This window comes from Artemia franciscana, chromosome 1 (assembly GCF_032884065.1).
Source record: "Artemia franciscana chromosome 1, ASM3288406v1, whole genome shotgun sequence".
NCBI classification, from domain to species: Eukaryota; Metazoa; Arthropoda; class Branchiopoda; order Anostraca; family Artemiidae; genus Artemia; species Artemia franciscana.
In genome coordinates, this window is record NC_088863.1 from 70,350,821 (window position 1) to 70,365,950 (window position 15,130).

A 15,130-nucleotide genomic window follows, 5' to 3' on the forward strand; every position below is an offset into this window, starting at 1 on the left:
ATTTGCTTGTTGTTTGTTCTGTTGACTGATTTGTTATAAAACCAATTATTCTGTGTAGACTCAAGATATCCATTTTAACATGAACAATCATGCTTCATTTTTGGTTTAGAAAAAACAATATCTTAAAAGTGTTAATAATGCAAATAATAATAAAAAAAAAACTATAATCTAATTCACTCAAAGATACTATATATTATAAACAAAAATATGCCAATTTATTTATTTCAATTGCCTATATTGTATGGCTATATATGCTATCGCACCATCAGAAAAGTGAGAACAAAATTATCTCAAATTAAACGATTCATTTTTATTTGTCTCCTTCAAGAGAGCATCTGAGCAGAAGATGAAATCTTTTCCCAGGGTTCTTTCTTTTATAAGGGAATTGTATAGGCTGACTACCTGATTGGAAAACTTGTTTTACAGTCTGGAAAAGTGTGCTTTTAGTAGATTAACTTAGCAACTTCATACTTTTATTATACCTCATCTGAGTGGAAAACTAATTTTCTCAGGTTTCACTTTTGTAGTTGTTGGATAAATATACACTTTTCCATAAAATTTAGCTAAAAAGAAAGGAATCACATAACCTGAAAATGTTCATGTTTTTTTCCAAATATAGAAATTACTTCTGAGGTAAATTCCATTTTTAGCCCCAAAAGGTAACTTTAGTTTTCAGATAGTGATGTATAGTTAAAGAGTTGGTTAAAAGCTAACAAGGGTAAGATACCCAATAGTCAGCCAGCTAATCCTCTTTTTACTAGCTAAATCATAGCTTAATCATTACACCAAGAAAGTAGATTGTTCTACCATTAGAGGTGTAAAAAAAAACTTTTTAAGTATGTGATTAGCTTGAATATTGTATGAACATAGGAGCCTAATCTTGGCTGCACATTTAAATCTAGAAAAAAATCTTAGAAACTGCAGTCTAATCTTTGACACAGGATGTTACAATTAGAACAACAAAACCTAATAACAGACACAGTTGACATTGGATGCTCTTAATCTAAGACGAGTGCTGTGAAACACAATAATTAAGTATTAATATAAGTGAGTATTAATATAAACTAGAGTGTAGAGCTAACTTTTGTCTTGATTCAAATTTTGGATGACAAGATGTTTTCCAAGATTATAGTCAGCCAATCCCTACTGGTCTAGGCCTAATCATCACAACTATATAACCCTATCACGACTATATCACAACTATATAATATCCAAGATTAAGATTGATTTCTACTTCAGCTACTGCTGGCTAACCTGAAAAGGGGTTAGGTTAGGATAATGAAACTTTCAGGGATAAGTCTAAAGGCTAAAGTATGTCCTCCTAAAGTAATTTGAAGTACCTACCTCCACTCCTTCTTCCTATAGGTGGTTCTGAAATTTGTCAACGTGACAGGTCTATACCTATTGAAATTGAAAAATATATGACTGTCCATATTATTGACTTACCAATTAAGTGAACATATCACTCAATACCTTTTTTATGCTATTTATAAATAAAAAAATTACTTCTATTGTAAAATTCATATTTAAACACTTTTTGAGGTCTGAAAAATGAAGAATTGCCAATTAAAGTATGAATTATTGGTTGTTTTTTTTTAACAAAATAACACCATATTTTCTCAGCAATGTTTTCTTGATTATTTTCAACAAAATAATACAACATTTTCTCAGGGACAAAATTGGTAAATGTTTAGTTTCACCACAAGCTGTCTAAACTGGAAACTATGCTGCAAAGTGGGATGGTTTCTATTCTCTAGTATTTATAAATACTAATTCTAGGAGTGCATCCAATTCTGGTTGACCCACCTACTCCATGGGGCAAACTAAAATTGCATTAACTGGGCTTTCTTACAGGTAATATTACCTATAGAGCAAATTGTATTAGTCTATGATCCCTGCAGGCAGCAGGGTGAGGTCTGTATTCTATAATTATTTAATAAGCCTTGTTTGAGGTTTTGTTAAAATTATGACATTTCTTATAACAGGCTTAACGATAAAGTGAATACACCACTTGATATCTTTCTTATAATCTTTACAAATATAATAATTGCTCCTATTGTAAATTCAAATTTAAGCACTTTTTAATCATCTTTTTGATCACCATCATTTTAATTATGAGGAATTTTCAAAAAAGTATGACAGTTCACATAACTGACTTACAAATAAAGTGAACATACCACTCAATGCCTAGTTTATGTTCTTTACAAATATTATAATTGCTTCTCCCACAAATTCAAATTTAAGCACCTTTTGAAATTTTAAAATGACAAATTTTCAATTAAAGTACGATTTATCACTCATTTTTTACAAAATAATACTACATTTTCTCAGCACCATCTTTTCCCATCATTTTCAAAAAAAAATAGTACATTTTCTCAGTGATAAAATTATTTAAAAGGATAGTTTAGGTTAAAAAGTGCTTAAATTTGAATATACAGTAGACACAATTCTTATATTTGTAAAGAACATAAAAAAAGACTTCAAGTGGTATGTTCACTTTGTTGCTAAGTGAGTTACATGAAGTATCATGAATTTACCAAGGTTTTTTATTTATTTTTTTTATAGTTTTATCACTGTTAAATAAATATAGAATATAGACCATGCCCTACAACCCGCAGTGCTCATGGATTAATATGGTTTGCTCTATGGGTAATGTTACCTGTAGCAAGCCCACTTTACGTATTTTTAGACTTGTTGGTGGGGGATTTTAGAAGGCTAAATAATGGATGTGGTTCTCTAAAATGACAAAGAAACAATATACCCTATTGATTATCAGAATCTTGCTATATGTAGTAATATACACATGAGACAACTTGTGATGAAACAAAAGATTTACAACAAAATTATTTATAGTAAGGTTAGTTTAGATCAAAAAGTGCTTGCATTTGAATTTGCAACAAAAACAATTATTATATATGTAAAGAGCATAAAAAAAGGCAGCAAGCAGTGTGTTCAATTTATGAGTAGGACAATAATATGGACAGTCTTATATTTACCTTTAAATTTTGAAAAAACAACATTCTGCCTTAATTTTCAGTTATCAGTTTCTTTGGCCTTAGTTCTGAAAATGCATTTTTTTTTCTGCTATTTGAGTAGAATTTTAGGTAAAATTCTAGTTAATTGAATTCTTGCTATCTCAGAAAGGGTTTAGGTTAGGAAAATGAAAGTTTCAGGGATGAATCTACAGACTAAAATATGTCCCAGGAAGGTATTTTAAAGTAATTACTTCTACTCCTTCCCCCTCTAGAGGGCAATGACCTTTGAAATATGTATGTTTTATTAAAGTGAAACCTGTCAAAATATATCTTCTGCTTGATTGAAATACAACAAAATTGTTTTCAGCTTCATAACTTTGCTCAATTCCATTTTATAAGGTTTTAAAGATGTGCAAATACATTTCCTAAATTTTGAGAAAAAAAAAACATTGATATGGCTCAAAATTTTACTCAAATAACAAGAATTGAGTTTTCAGAACTAAAGGCAGAGAAAAAGCAACCAATAACCAAAAATTAAGGTAAAATGTTGTTTTGTCAAAATTTTAATAGGTATATACATGTAAATTTATAGCAAACAGTAAAATTGGCGTTCATATAAAGTGAATATACCACTTGATGCCTTTTTTTTATACTCTTTATGAACAGAAAAATTGCTTCTACTGAAAAATCATATTTAAATACTTTTTTAGCTCTTAAAAATGACAAATTTTCAAAAAATTATTACAGTTCATATAACTGACTTACCAATAAAGTGAACATACCTCTTGATGCCTTTTTTCATGTTCTTTCTGAACATAATAATTGCTTCAATCTCAAATTCAAATTTAAGCACTTTTTGAGCTCTTCAAAATGATGAATTTTCAATTAGAGTCTGACTTATTGCTCATTTTCTGCAAAATAATACTACATTTTCTCAGCACCATCTTTTCCACTGAAAAATTAATGCTACATTTTTCAGTGCTAAAATTATTTAACAAGGCTAGTTTAGTTTAGGTTAAGTAAAAAGTGGTTAAATTTAAGTTTCCAGTAGAAGCAATTGTTAAATTTGTAAAGAGCATGAAAAAGGCATCAAGTGGTATATTCACTTTATAGAAAGACCAGTTATACAGTTTGCAATAAATTTACCAACCTGTCATGTAGGCAAATTTCAGGGCCCTCTAGAGGGAGAAGGAGTGGAGGTGGGTACTTTAAAATACCTTTCCAGGACATTTTAGCCTGTAGACCCACCCATGAAAGTTTCAGTTTCCTAACCTAAACCCTTTCCAAGATAGCAAGAAGTCAATTAACTAGAATTTAACGAAATTTTAAGCCATGTTAATGTTGCTTTGTATCAAAATTTAAGAAATACATTAGTGTCTATTTAAAACCTTATAGGCTAAATTCAGCAAAGTTGTACAGCTGAAAACAATTATGTTGAACCTCACTGAAGCAGAAGATCTATTTTATAGGGATTCATTTTTATAAGACACAAATTTATAAATATCACTAGGGCCCTCTATAGGGGGAAGGAGTGGGGGTAGCCTAGGTACTTCAAAATACCAGCTACTTTAGCTTATAGACTCATCTCTGGAAGTTTAATTTTCCTAACCTAACCCCTTTCCAGGATAGCCAAAAGTAGAATTTTACCATAGACTCTAACCTCTTCTGGTAAGTTACTCCAAAGTCCTTCTTTCTTAATTATTTTAGTTTCCATGCTTTCTTCCATTTCAAAATATGAGATATTTCATGTGCTGCTGTCATTTAAAAAAGAACGCTGCCATGTTCTATCGACTTGAAATAAAAATCAATAAATCAGCGTGCACATCGCTAGATAGTTGACAAAAGATATCTATAATTATAATTTTCTTTTTCATTGTAATTAGTCGATTTTTTTTCGTATCTTTACCATATTCTATACATGAGCACGTATAGGAAGGGTGCAAAATCACCCCAAGATGTGGAAAAATATCTTTTGATGAATGTTTTGTTTTTCTTAAACGAAAATTGCCCTTGAAATTTTGAAACGCCTTTTTGCATATTCTGAACAATAGCCTTGCTTCCTCCCCGTATTTTCCTTGTATTTGGCTTACGCCCAACTCACTGAAAATTGGTTATTGGTGATCTAATCGAAATACTTATTTTGGGTTTTTTTTTTCTTATGGACACAAAAAAAACAGTTTTGATCCTAAAAATTATCGATACTATTTTTCTTTTTGCTCTATTTGAGCTAGTATAATTATTGAGACACAAGCGACAATTTTGGAAAAAACACTTTTATATTTTCATGAGTAAAATGTGCCTCACTCTTCACAAATTTCGATAAGCACAGGTCTTGCTGCTTTTACAAAAACAAAGAGGTACTCGTTACTTATACGGAACACACCCAAGAAGTCAAATTATGTTAATCCTAATGAAATAAGCAAAATATTATGAAAATACAATACTCTAGTTATTTACTAATATAATTTGCGCTTTATATTTTCACATTAAGGGGTGTGGAGGTAAATTAATATAACCTAAAATTTACCCTTTCCCCAAATATGCACATATATAGCCCAAAGAAAACAAGTCCAATCCATTTCGTCACCCGTTATTTTTCTTTATGGCAATGAAAATGGTTGTCATAGATCGTACATCATCCTTATTATACTTAACAAATTATTCTTAGCACACTTTTATCCCCAAACCTATCATGAGGGGCAAGGGTCGTGTTAAATCTAAAAGTATAGTCTTGGAACCTATCGGCTAAGCTTTACAAAAAAGGCTATCTCACGTTTTTGATCGAACAACTTTTTGAGGAAAAAGAGACGTGGGGAGGGGAGGAGGGGGGGCTTTTAGCCGTTCAATCGTTTTGGTCAAATAAAAAGGACACCAGTCCTTTTAGTTTCCATTAAAATGAGCCCTCTTCCAAAGTTCTAGGACCGTGGATTCGATACAATTACACCTAAAAAAAACAACAAATAATTAACAGGCCTCCGTAATTCTTCTTTTGGCAAATAATACAAAATCCCACACTTTTGCAGATAGGGGCTTAAAAACTTTGAAGGAAGGTTTTTGGATTCACTGAATCTAAAGGTTTGATTCTAATTAAAATTCTTTGACTTTTATTGTCATGTTTTGACTTGTCAGCTATTTCACACTTTTTCAAAATCATGAAACTATCTGCACATTTGGCTTCAATGTTTTCTAGTTTTCTTATTTAATTTGTTCAATAGAATAGTCTAATTATTTAAATAAACATGGCCCTTTCAGACTTAAGGGCAAATTTCTTATGTTTGGATTAATTCTCCAGCTATAATATAGGCTTACCAATCATTGCACCTTTCAACGTTCATATTAGCCACATAAATCATTACTGTCGCAAAATTCCATTTTGTGCCTTTAGAACAGTGGTTCCCAACCTTTTTACGGTCCACGTACCCCTAATCAAGGCCCCAAATGGCTGTGTACCCCTTACCTTAGAATAATTGCTTTACTGTCTTCTCAACTAAGATCGGATCGTCAAAAACAGGATACTTATTGTCATATATAACGCAAATGTGTACAAGTACGTACAAAAATCAATGTGACCCTTGAAGCTGCTTTTTTTACTAAAATACTTTGAAATCTTGGCTCGATGTCCCCAACTGCAACAATAAGGTCACTTCGTACACTCACTCTGTTTCTGTGTTTGGTTTTGAATAATGACATTGCAGAAAATGACACTTCACAAAGGTAAGTAGATGGCAAATGGCAACAAAACAGAGATGGCGATTTCACTTAGCTCCTTGTATTCTCTTTGCACCTCCAACCAAAACTGGAAAACAGTTACGTTTTGTAACTTCAGTTCTATGGCACGATCACTGGCAAGTTCAATTAAATTCTTTGTAAGCTTGTCACTAAGACCGGGGCCTGAGGTAGTATCTCCAACAAATGGATTTTGGATCCAATCCTGAGTTCTATCCTGGGCCACAATCGATGGAAAATATGACACAAGTTCATTTCGCAGCTTTGTCAGATGCTCCCGAATACTATCACAGATTGTGTTGAGGCTATTAATTTCACTATCGTCCTCAAACTTGTCAAGGGTTGGGAAGACACTAACGTTGTTCCTTTGAACCCTTTTAAGCCAGAACTCCAATTTTTTAAAGAAAACACACATCTTCGAATTCCGAAATAGTTCGTCCATCTGGAAACCTTGCATTAAGAGATCCAGGTCATTCATTTTGTCAAAAATATCTGCAAGATAGGCTAGTTTGCAGACCCAGTCCTGTTTTTCAAAAAGTGAACTGAATGCAGACGTTTTGATCCAGAAGGAACATATGAACTTCTTGTCAGAGCTCAAAAGTCTATTAAAAATCTTCCCAAGAGACAAACAGTGAACCTTTGTGTACAGAAGTAAATGTTGATGTTCATAACCCATCTCTTCGTACATCAACTTGAACAGTCTTGAGGTCAGTGATCGGGCATTGATGAAGTTGATTACTTTTGCAGCCTCTCTAAGGGTATCAGGAAGAAGTGAGTTCATGCTTTTCGATGCAAGAGCTTGTGTTTGAATGATGCAACGCACCCCACTTCACATTGGGATTTTTCTTCCTTATTCAGGCCATGAGCCTATTATTCTTCCCTGTTAGGGTGGCATCCCCATCAGTGCAAACTGATATACACCAGTCCCACAAGATACCTCTTTCTGAGGAAAAATGGGTCAGTCACCTTAAATAGTTTTTCTCCTGTTGTTCTCGACTTTAGGTTTTGATAAAACAGAATAATTTCTCTTATATCAGAATAATCTTGATATCAGATAAAAAAATCATATTGGCTTCACATGACAGATCAGTACTTTCATGAAATTGCAACGCAAACATCTTCGTCACCTTTATTTGCTCAACAGCCTAGCTGACAATTTCAGTTGCAATGTATTCTATTATAGTCCGAGAACGGGGGATTGAACCTTATTTTTCACACAGCCTTCTGATTGAAATACGGTTAGGCAGCCGGTAACCCAAAACAAGCCGTAGGCAATTTCTCTGGAAAACATCCAGGAAATCTTCATCCAATTTTCGGAGCACCCATGCTTCAGAGCCATATTTGACCATTCTCATCACTGTAGCTTCTAATACTCTAATTTCGGTTTGCAGACTAAACTTCCTATTCTTCCAAACTTCTTTAACTGTGAAAAAACACACTAAGTCTTGGCTGTTCTACTTTTCATATCTTCAATGCTTCCCCCGTCTTTTCTAATAATACTGCCAAGGTAAGTGAAGATGCCAAAAAGATCAATCTTTTTGTTACCCAGCACCACATTTTTTTCTTCACTTGCTCCTAGTCTGAGAGACTTAGTTTTCTTAACATTAATTTTCAAAGCTATTCTAGCATCCTGAACTCCTTAAACCTCTAAAAGTTCATTCATTTTGCTCACACTTTCATCAAGGATGCTTAAATCATCAGCAGAATACAAAGTCAAGTCTTCATCTAGATCTTGACCTGTCAAGACGTCTAGTTTTTAAATAAATGACACCTGTGATTTTTAAGTGAAGACGCGAGATCAGCCTTGTTAAACTTTTCTTTAGCAAGTACAAGTGCTAATTCTGGCTCAGGCAACCAGGTTTTAGTTGAAGATATAGTTTCTAATTCAAGGTCTGTGTCTCGTTTTTGTTCCTTAGCCTAGAATGTCCCATCTTGTAATGATTGCTACAGAAAATGTGGAAGTGGGTTATTCCAGTGTTCTAAGTGCAATGCATGGTCGCGCCCAGCTTGTACTGGTTAGCATCTACAACGGACGAATTTTCTCCAGGGACGACATTGTTGTCTGTGTGTTGTTGTTATGGTCTGTGTCTCGTTTTCTACAACGGACGAATGTTTTCCAGGGACAACATTGTTGTCTGTGTGTCGTTTTTGTTCCTTAGCCTAGCATATCTCATCCTTGTAATGATTACTACAGAAAATGTGGAACTAGGTCATGCCAGTGTTCTATGCGCAATGCATGGTTGCGCCCAGCTTGTCCTGGCATTACAAAAAGTGGTCGCCTAAAAAACCCTAAATGGTTATGCGTACAGTGCCGATCAACAATGGTCGTAAATGACGAGATTAATACCAACAATAACCAACCTGTAGTGATCCAACCACCTGAAGTTAAAAAATCCCACCTTATTTCAATTGAAGAAAATTCAATTAATTTCAATGATAATCAACTGGAAGTGATCGTTCCAATTGATATTGTTAATTCCCCATTCATACCTTGTGTTTCGAATAATGATCAAAATTGTTCCCCGGGATCGATTGATTCTGTTAAAATTACCACCTACCATCAATCTCAAATTACCCCACAAATTTCTTGCTCCAGTACAGATGAATTGACGTGCAATGCAAAAAAGGCTAGTTTGTTTGAGCCCCATCCTGTGAATATTGCCTAAAACAAGATGCAGAAGTCGTCAGTCTCAAGAAACGGATTATTAATTTCAAAGTTCTTTATGATAGCTTGTCTGATCTTTACGGGCGCCAGAATAGTGATCTCTTCAAGGACAAAGAAATCAAATTGTTAAAAGTCGGTCTTCAGCTCGCAATTGTTGAAGCTAAACATACTTTAAATTTTCCTACACCGCCCAGAGTCCTTATTTAGCTGATACTTCCGCTCCAAATATTCATTACCAAAATTCTTCAGTTCATCAAGCAAGTGCTAGTGTACTTCCTTCATCAGAATTTTCTCAAGGGATTGAAAAGGTTACACAACCTTATCATACTGACCTCGCTTCAACCGAAGATAATTTATTGTTGAAATCCAGAGTTAATGACACATCTTTAAAAAGTGACAATGCAGTTGAACTGACAAGCGGAAATTCTTACACAATGCAATCAAATGTTCAAAAAATGAGCTTAATGATTTTACGTGTAATAAACCTAATGTGTGTTTTAACTTCTTAGATAGTAGATATAGTAATTGTAAATATCTACACATTTGTAAATTTTATGCTTTTAGCCGTTGTACAAATAATTTGTGTAAATACCCCCATATTGATATTGGTCAAAAAATTTCAAGTGGAAGGTGCTTTGGGTGTACTTAGCCGTTGTACAAATAATCTGTGCAAATACCCCCATATTGATATTTGTCAAAAAATTTCAAGTGGAAGGTGCTTTGGGTGGACAAAAGTTCATATTGAATCACCCATTAAAGGTCGTAGTAGGTTCCACAAAATTGGGCTGCCCAGAAGCCACCTTAACCCTGCTAAATTTACCAAGCATTTTAAGTCGTGTAATTTTGCTCATGTATCATCAGACGCGGGGGGTAGGTTTAAAATCCAACCTTTTTTAGGGCAGTGTCGAAAGTACTCACAACCCCCTCCTCCCCTTGGTCAGGTTTCTGTCGACTTCCATTCTTATCCCCCTGAATTTTCAGCTCAACAATTAATAAACCCTTCCCGATTACATACTCCCTCCTTACCCCATGTTATCTCCTCCCCCTCTCCGTATACAGAAGTCCTATTTCCTTCCCCCTTACAGTATGCTGCCCCATACCCTCCCTACTCCGCCACAAACAAGCAATTTCTTGATGGACATAAATCACTATTCCCACCAAGCCCACTTTCCAAGCACCTTACGAATCCCGCCCCCAGCCCATTCGTTTTATCCCTAGTGCCTACCCTGTCAACGTAACTCAGGTCTGAGACTTTTTGCATTCAATAATTGTCATATAATAAGTCCAAATTACTCTCCTCGTGCTTCGTCCATATCCTTGCCCGTCTCCCACCTCCAAATGTCCAAAGCAAATCCTTCTCTTACCCCCTCTTCTCCAAAGCATAATAAAATTAAGTTAAAACCCTACCCAGAAAATTCTCAAACCCATCAAGTCTCCCTGTTAAGGTTTGTTTAAAAGTTTTCAAAAGTTTTCCCTAAACTTTTAGTTACTAATGCTGAAATTCTTAATTTTGATTAAATAAAAAAACTAGTTTTTTAAACTGAAAGTAAGGAGCGACATAAAAACTTAAAACGAACAGAAATTACTCCGTAAATGAAATGGGTTGTCCCCTCCGCAATCCCTCGCTCTTTACGCTAAAGTTTTACTCTTTGCCACAATTCTGCTTTTTAAAACAATTCAAAGCTTTAGCGTAAAGAACGAGGGATCGCGGAGGGGACAACCCATTTCATATACGGAGTAATTTCTGTTCGTTTTAAGTTTTAATTTCACTCCTTACTTTCAATTTAAAAAACTAGTTTTTTTTATTTCATTTCTGAACGTTTTTGAATTAATGCATTTTTGATTTTGGCTCTCCGCACATAAATTATTAAATCAAATTTTCATATTAATTCTTTTTTGGCTAAATGGCTTTCTCATAGTTTTGATCAGAAATACCTAAATACCTCGCTCTTTATGCTAAAGTATTTTTAGAATCCCTCATATGCGTAATAATCTCTGTTCGTTTTAAGTTTTAATGCTACTCCTTACTTTCAGTTGAAAAAACTATTTCATGTTTATTTTTTCATTGCTTTTTTTATTAAATCTAGAAAATCCTGCGCCCTTTTCATTGAATTTCTCTTCCCCCATGACATATTCCTCCAAGATATGATCCTCCCACATAGCCCCCTCTCCTCAACCCCACCCCAAACCATAAAATCCACCTGAAAACGTCTGTACACTTCCCAATAACCATTACTGTATGTAAACACTGGACAAAGTTTACAACTTGAAGCACCTCCCCCAGGGACTGTGGGGGAGTGAATCATTCCAAATACATAGTTATTATGGTTTTCAACTATGCTGAACAAAATGGCTATCTCAAAATTTTGATCCGTTGGCTTTGAGAAAAAAATTAGCGTGGGAAGGGGCCTAGGTGCACTCCAATTTTTTCGGTCACTTAAAAAGGGCACTAGAACTTTTCATTTCCGTTAGAATGATTCCTCTTGCGAGATTCTAGGACCACTTGGTCGATACGATGACCCCTGGGAAAAAAAAAACAAACAAATAAACACGCACCCGTGATCTGTCTTCTGGCAAAAATACGAAATTCCACATTTTTGTAGATAGGAGCTTGAAATTTTCTCTATAGGGTTTTCTGATATACTGAATGCGAATACGTGATTTTCGTTAAGATTCTTTAACTTTTAGGGGGTGTTTCCCCCCATTTTCAAAATAAGGTAAATTTTCTCAGTCTCGTAACTTTTGATGACAAAGATTAAATTTGATGAAACTTATATATTTAGAATTAGCATGAAAATTCAATACTTTTGATGTGTCTCTTAGCATCAAAATTCTGTTTTTTAGAGTTTCCTTGACTATTGAGCCGGGTCGCTCCTTATTGCAGTTCGTTACCACGAACTGTTTGAAAAGCTTACTGAACTCGAGGTGGTTTCAGAATAAAATTTGAAGGATATTATAGGTGTTACTGAGGCTCAGTCCCATGACCCAGGGTCCCTATGCCTGACAAATTATTCAGAGTTTATTAAACTCCGTCCTTCAGACCACCCACTTGGGAAAAAAGGTGGCGGAGATTTGTTTTTTACGCAGAGTCACCTTTCAAGTCTCTCGCTTATCTGAGTATGATGAAATCCTCTGGCTAAGTGTTAGACCATAAGTACTCCCTCGTCCATTTAGTATAATTGTAATAGCTGTTTTCTATTACTCCCCAAATCAAAATATCGAGTCAAAACGTAATTTTATCCCGCAATTACAGACAACTGCTGATTTTGTTATTTCTAAGTACCCCAATGCTGGCCTTTTCTTAGTTGGCGATGCCAACGACCTTAAAATGGATTCTTTTTGTGCTTCACTCAAAATAAAGCAAATTGTTAAAATACCGACGACTCGGGGAAATACCTCTCTTGATGTTATTTTAACTAATATGTAAAATTTTTACAGCCCTCCCTCATCTTTGCCCCCATTAAGTGGGAGTTATCATCTTTCTGTTCTTTTGTCCCCCTCCTCAAATTTTAAGCATACTTTCTCTATAGCTTATAGCACTTACCGCCCTCTTCAAAATTCTGGTCTTTTTTCTTTCGGTATGTGGCTGAGTACTGAAGATTGGTCCGACACTTATAGTTTACAAAACCTTAATGAGAAAACAGCCACGTTTCATAAAAAGCTAATTGATAAATATCAAATTTGTTTCCCAGAAAAAAGGTTTAAAAGGTGCTCAAGTGATAAACCCTTTATTAATCAAACAATAAAAACACTAATTAGAACCAAATCGAAGCTGTTTAAAAATGGTAAACTCGATAAAGCCAATATACTAAGAAAATCAATAAAGAGAGAAATTCGTAAATTGGCAAGATCGTACTACAAAAATAAGATCGAAGAATTGTTCACTAATAAGCCAATAATTGATATTCCAAGATTAAAAAGCTGTGCGGCAGGAGTATTGACCAGCTTAATTTCAACTTATCAGAGTCCCCTGATGTTACTATAAATAGTCTAAATAAATTTCTCGCTTCCATTGTCCATAACCTTCCAGCGTTGCCAATCCAATTATCAACAGGAGCCCAAACCCCCCTTTGCCCAACTGTTTCCCCGTCTGAGATTGAAAGCAGAATTGACATACTAAGGAAGACAAGTGTTTGTTCTTTGGATATACTGTTTTCTCTTATTAGAGCCTTCGGCGACTTCCTTTCTAAGCCCTTGTCTGTCCTGTTTAACGAAATTACTAAGTCTGGGCAAATTCCAACAATTTGGAAACAGGGTTTCATTACCCCTTTGAAAAAGAAAAAAGGAAAGCATGGCTTTGAAGGCGTTCGACCTATTACTCGTACTCTTATTTTTTCAAAATTGTATGAAGGATTCCTTGCAGTTTTGTTAAAGGAAAACATCCTACCTCTCACTGACCTGAAGCAATTCGGGAACCTAAAATCAACTTCTACTTCCCACTACCTCGTTTCTCTTATTGACCGCATCAGGAAAGTCCTCGAAAAGCCTAATTCCTAGCTAAACTTAATTTCCATTGACCTTCAGAAAGCCTTTGACCTTGTTAACAACAATAGTTTAATTGAGAAACTAGTAAGCGAGTTCAATATCGATCCCTTACTGGTAAAACTGGTTGCCTCCTATGAAACAAATAGATTGCAGGTGGTTAAATACCAGAACCATTACTCAAATCCTCTCTCTATCTATAATGGCATACCCCAAGGAACTCTCCTAGGCCCCCTCCTTTTTTTAGTCATGATTAACAGCCTCGCGAAGGATGTTCCTGACCGTTGGAAATTTGTTGGTGACCTAACGATTGTTGAAAGTTGCTTCAGAAATTTAATAAGCGACCCTATGAGTATCCTCAATGAGATTGGAAGTGAGGCTTTGGACTTAGATATGACAGTAAACCCCTTTAAGTCTATGATAATGCCGATTTGTTTCCTCAAATCTTGGCCCTGTTTTCTTAATCCTATCCTTCCTGAAATTTATGTGTGCTCGGTTAAATTACTTGGAGTCACAATTTCTTCAAACTTAAAGTGGGATATACACGTTAAAGACATCATCCATAAGGCTAATGCGTCTACCGCCCTCCTTAAGCTCCTAAATAAATATATCACCCCCCTTCAAATTCCTTAAGGTTGTACACGTCTTTTGTCCGCCCGCATCTTGAATATACTTCTCCAGTTTGGCATCCTGGCATCTCTCGTGAAAAATCAGACAAAATTGAGTCAATCCAAAAAAGAGCCTAGCGAACAATTTTCAAAGAAGGCAAGGTGCCTTACTCTCTGCTCCTAAAAAAAGGTAGTTTGGAAACCCTTGAGTGAAGGAGGTTGTCGTTGTGCCTCCGTTTTTTCAAAAAATAAAATAAGGAACCCTCGGACGACAAGCATTTTCCCAAACGTCACTCACCATCCAGATTACGACAGCCTCGAGCTGTTTCTGAGCCTATCCCAGTTTTATCCCCCATTCGCTGCGTTGCTTCCAGATATGAAAAAACCTTTGTCCCCTTCACCGCACAAAAAATAAATAAAATATCCAACTAGTTTCTCCATTTTTTTTCTAGTGAGGTAATGCCTAGGTGGTTGCACTAATTTGCTTGCCCCCCGCTGTTTTTGTTTAGATTTCCTTTTAATTCATATGTGTTTTTCGTGTGTTCTGAGTTTTTGGACTTTTTTTTAGTGTCCCTTTTAATTTGTATATATATATATATATATATATATATATATATATATATATATATATATATATATATATATATATATATATATATATATATATATATATA

General features: G+C 34.8%; 1 protein-coding gene and 1 long non-coding RNA gene across 2 annotated transcripts in view; both read right to left on the reverse strand.

Annotated features, from left to right (window-relative positions):
- LOC136033480 (uncharacterized) overlaps window positions 1–4,732 on the reverse strand; it is a 41,193-nt gene extending 36,461 nt beyond the window's left edge. Inside the window, exon 1 of the long non-coding RNA XR_010618933.1 lies at window positions 4,636–4,732. This is a non-coding gene — a long non-coding RNA (uncharacterized LOC136033480). The remainder of the gene's footprint in view (window positions 1–4,635) is intronic.
- Window positions 4,733–6,681: 1,949 nt separating this feature from the next.
- On the reverse strand, window positions 6,682–7,482 carry LOC136037990 (zinc finger BED domain-containing protein 5-like). The gene has a single exon (XM_065720939.1). It carries the CDS (start codon window positions 7,480–7,482, stop codon window positions 6,682–6,684), a length of 801 nt encoding a protein of 266 aa, XP_065577011.1.
- Between the last annotated feature and the right edge of the window lie 7,648 nt (window positions 7,483–15,130).

Excerpts from the sequence above, each read along its gene's own strand:
- LOC136037990 (XM_065720939.1), bottom strand. The coding sequence starts at position 7,482 with ATGAACTCACTTCTTCCTGATACCCTTAGAGAGGCTGCAAAAGTAATC.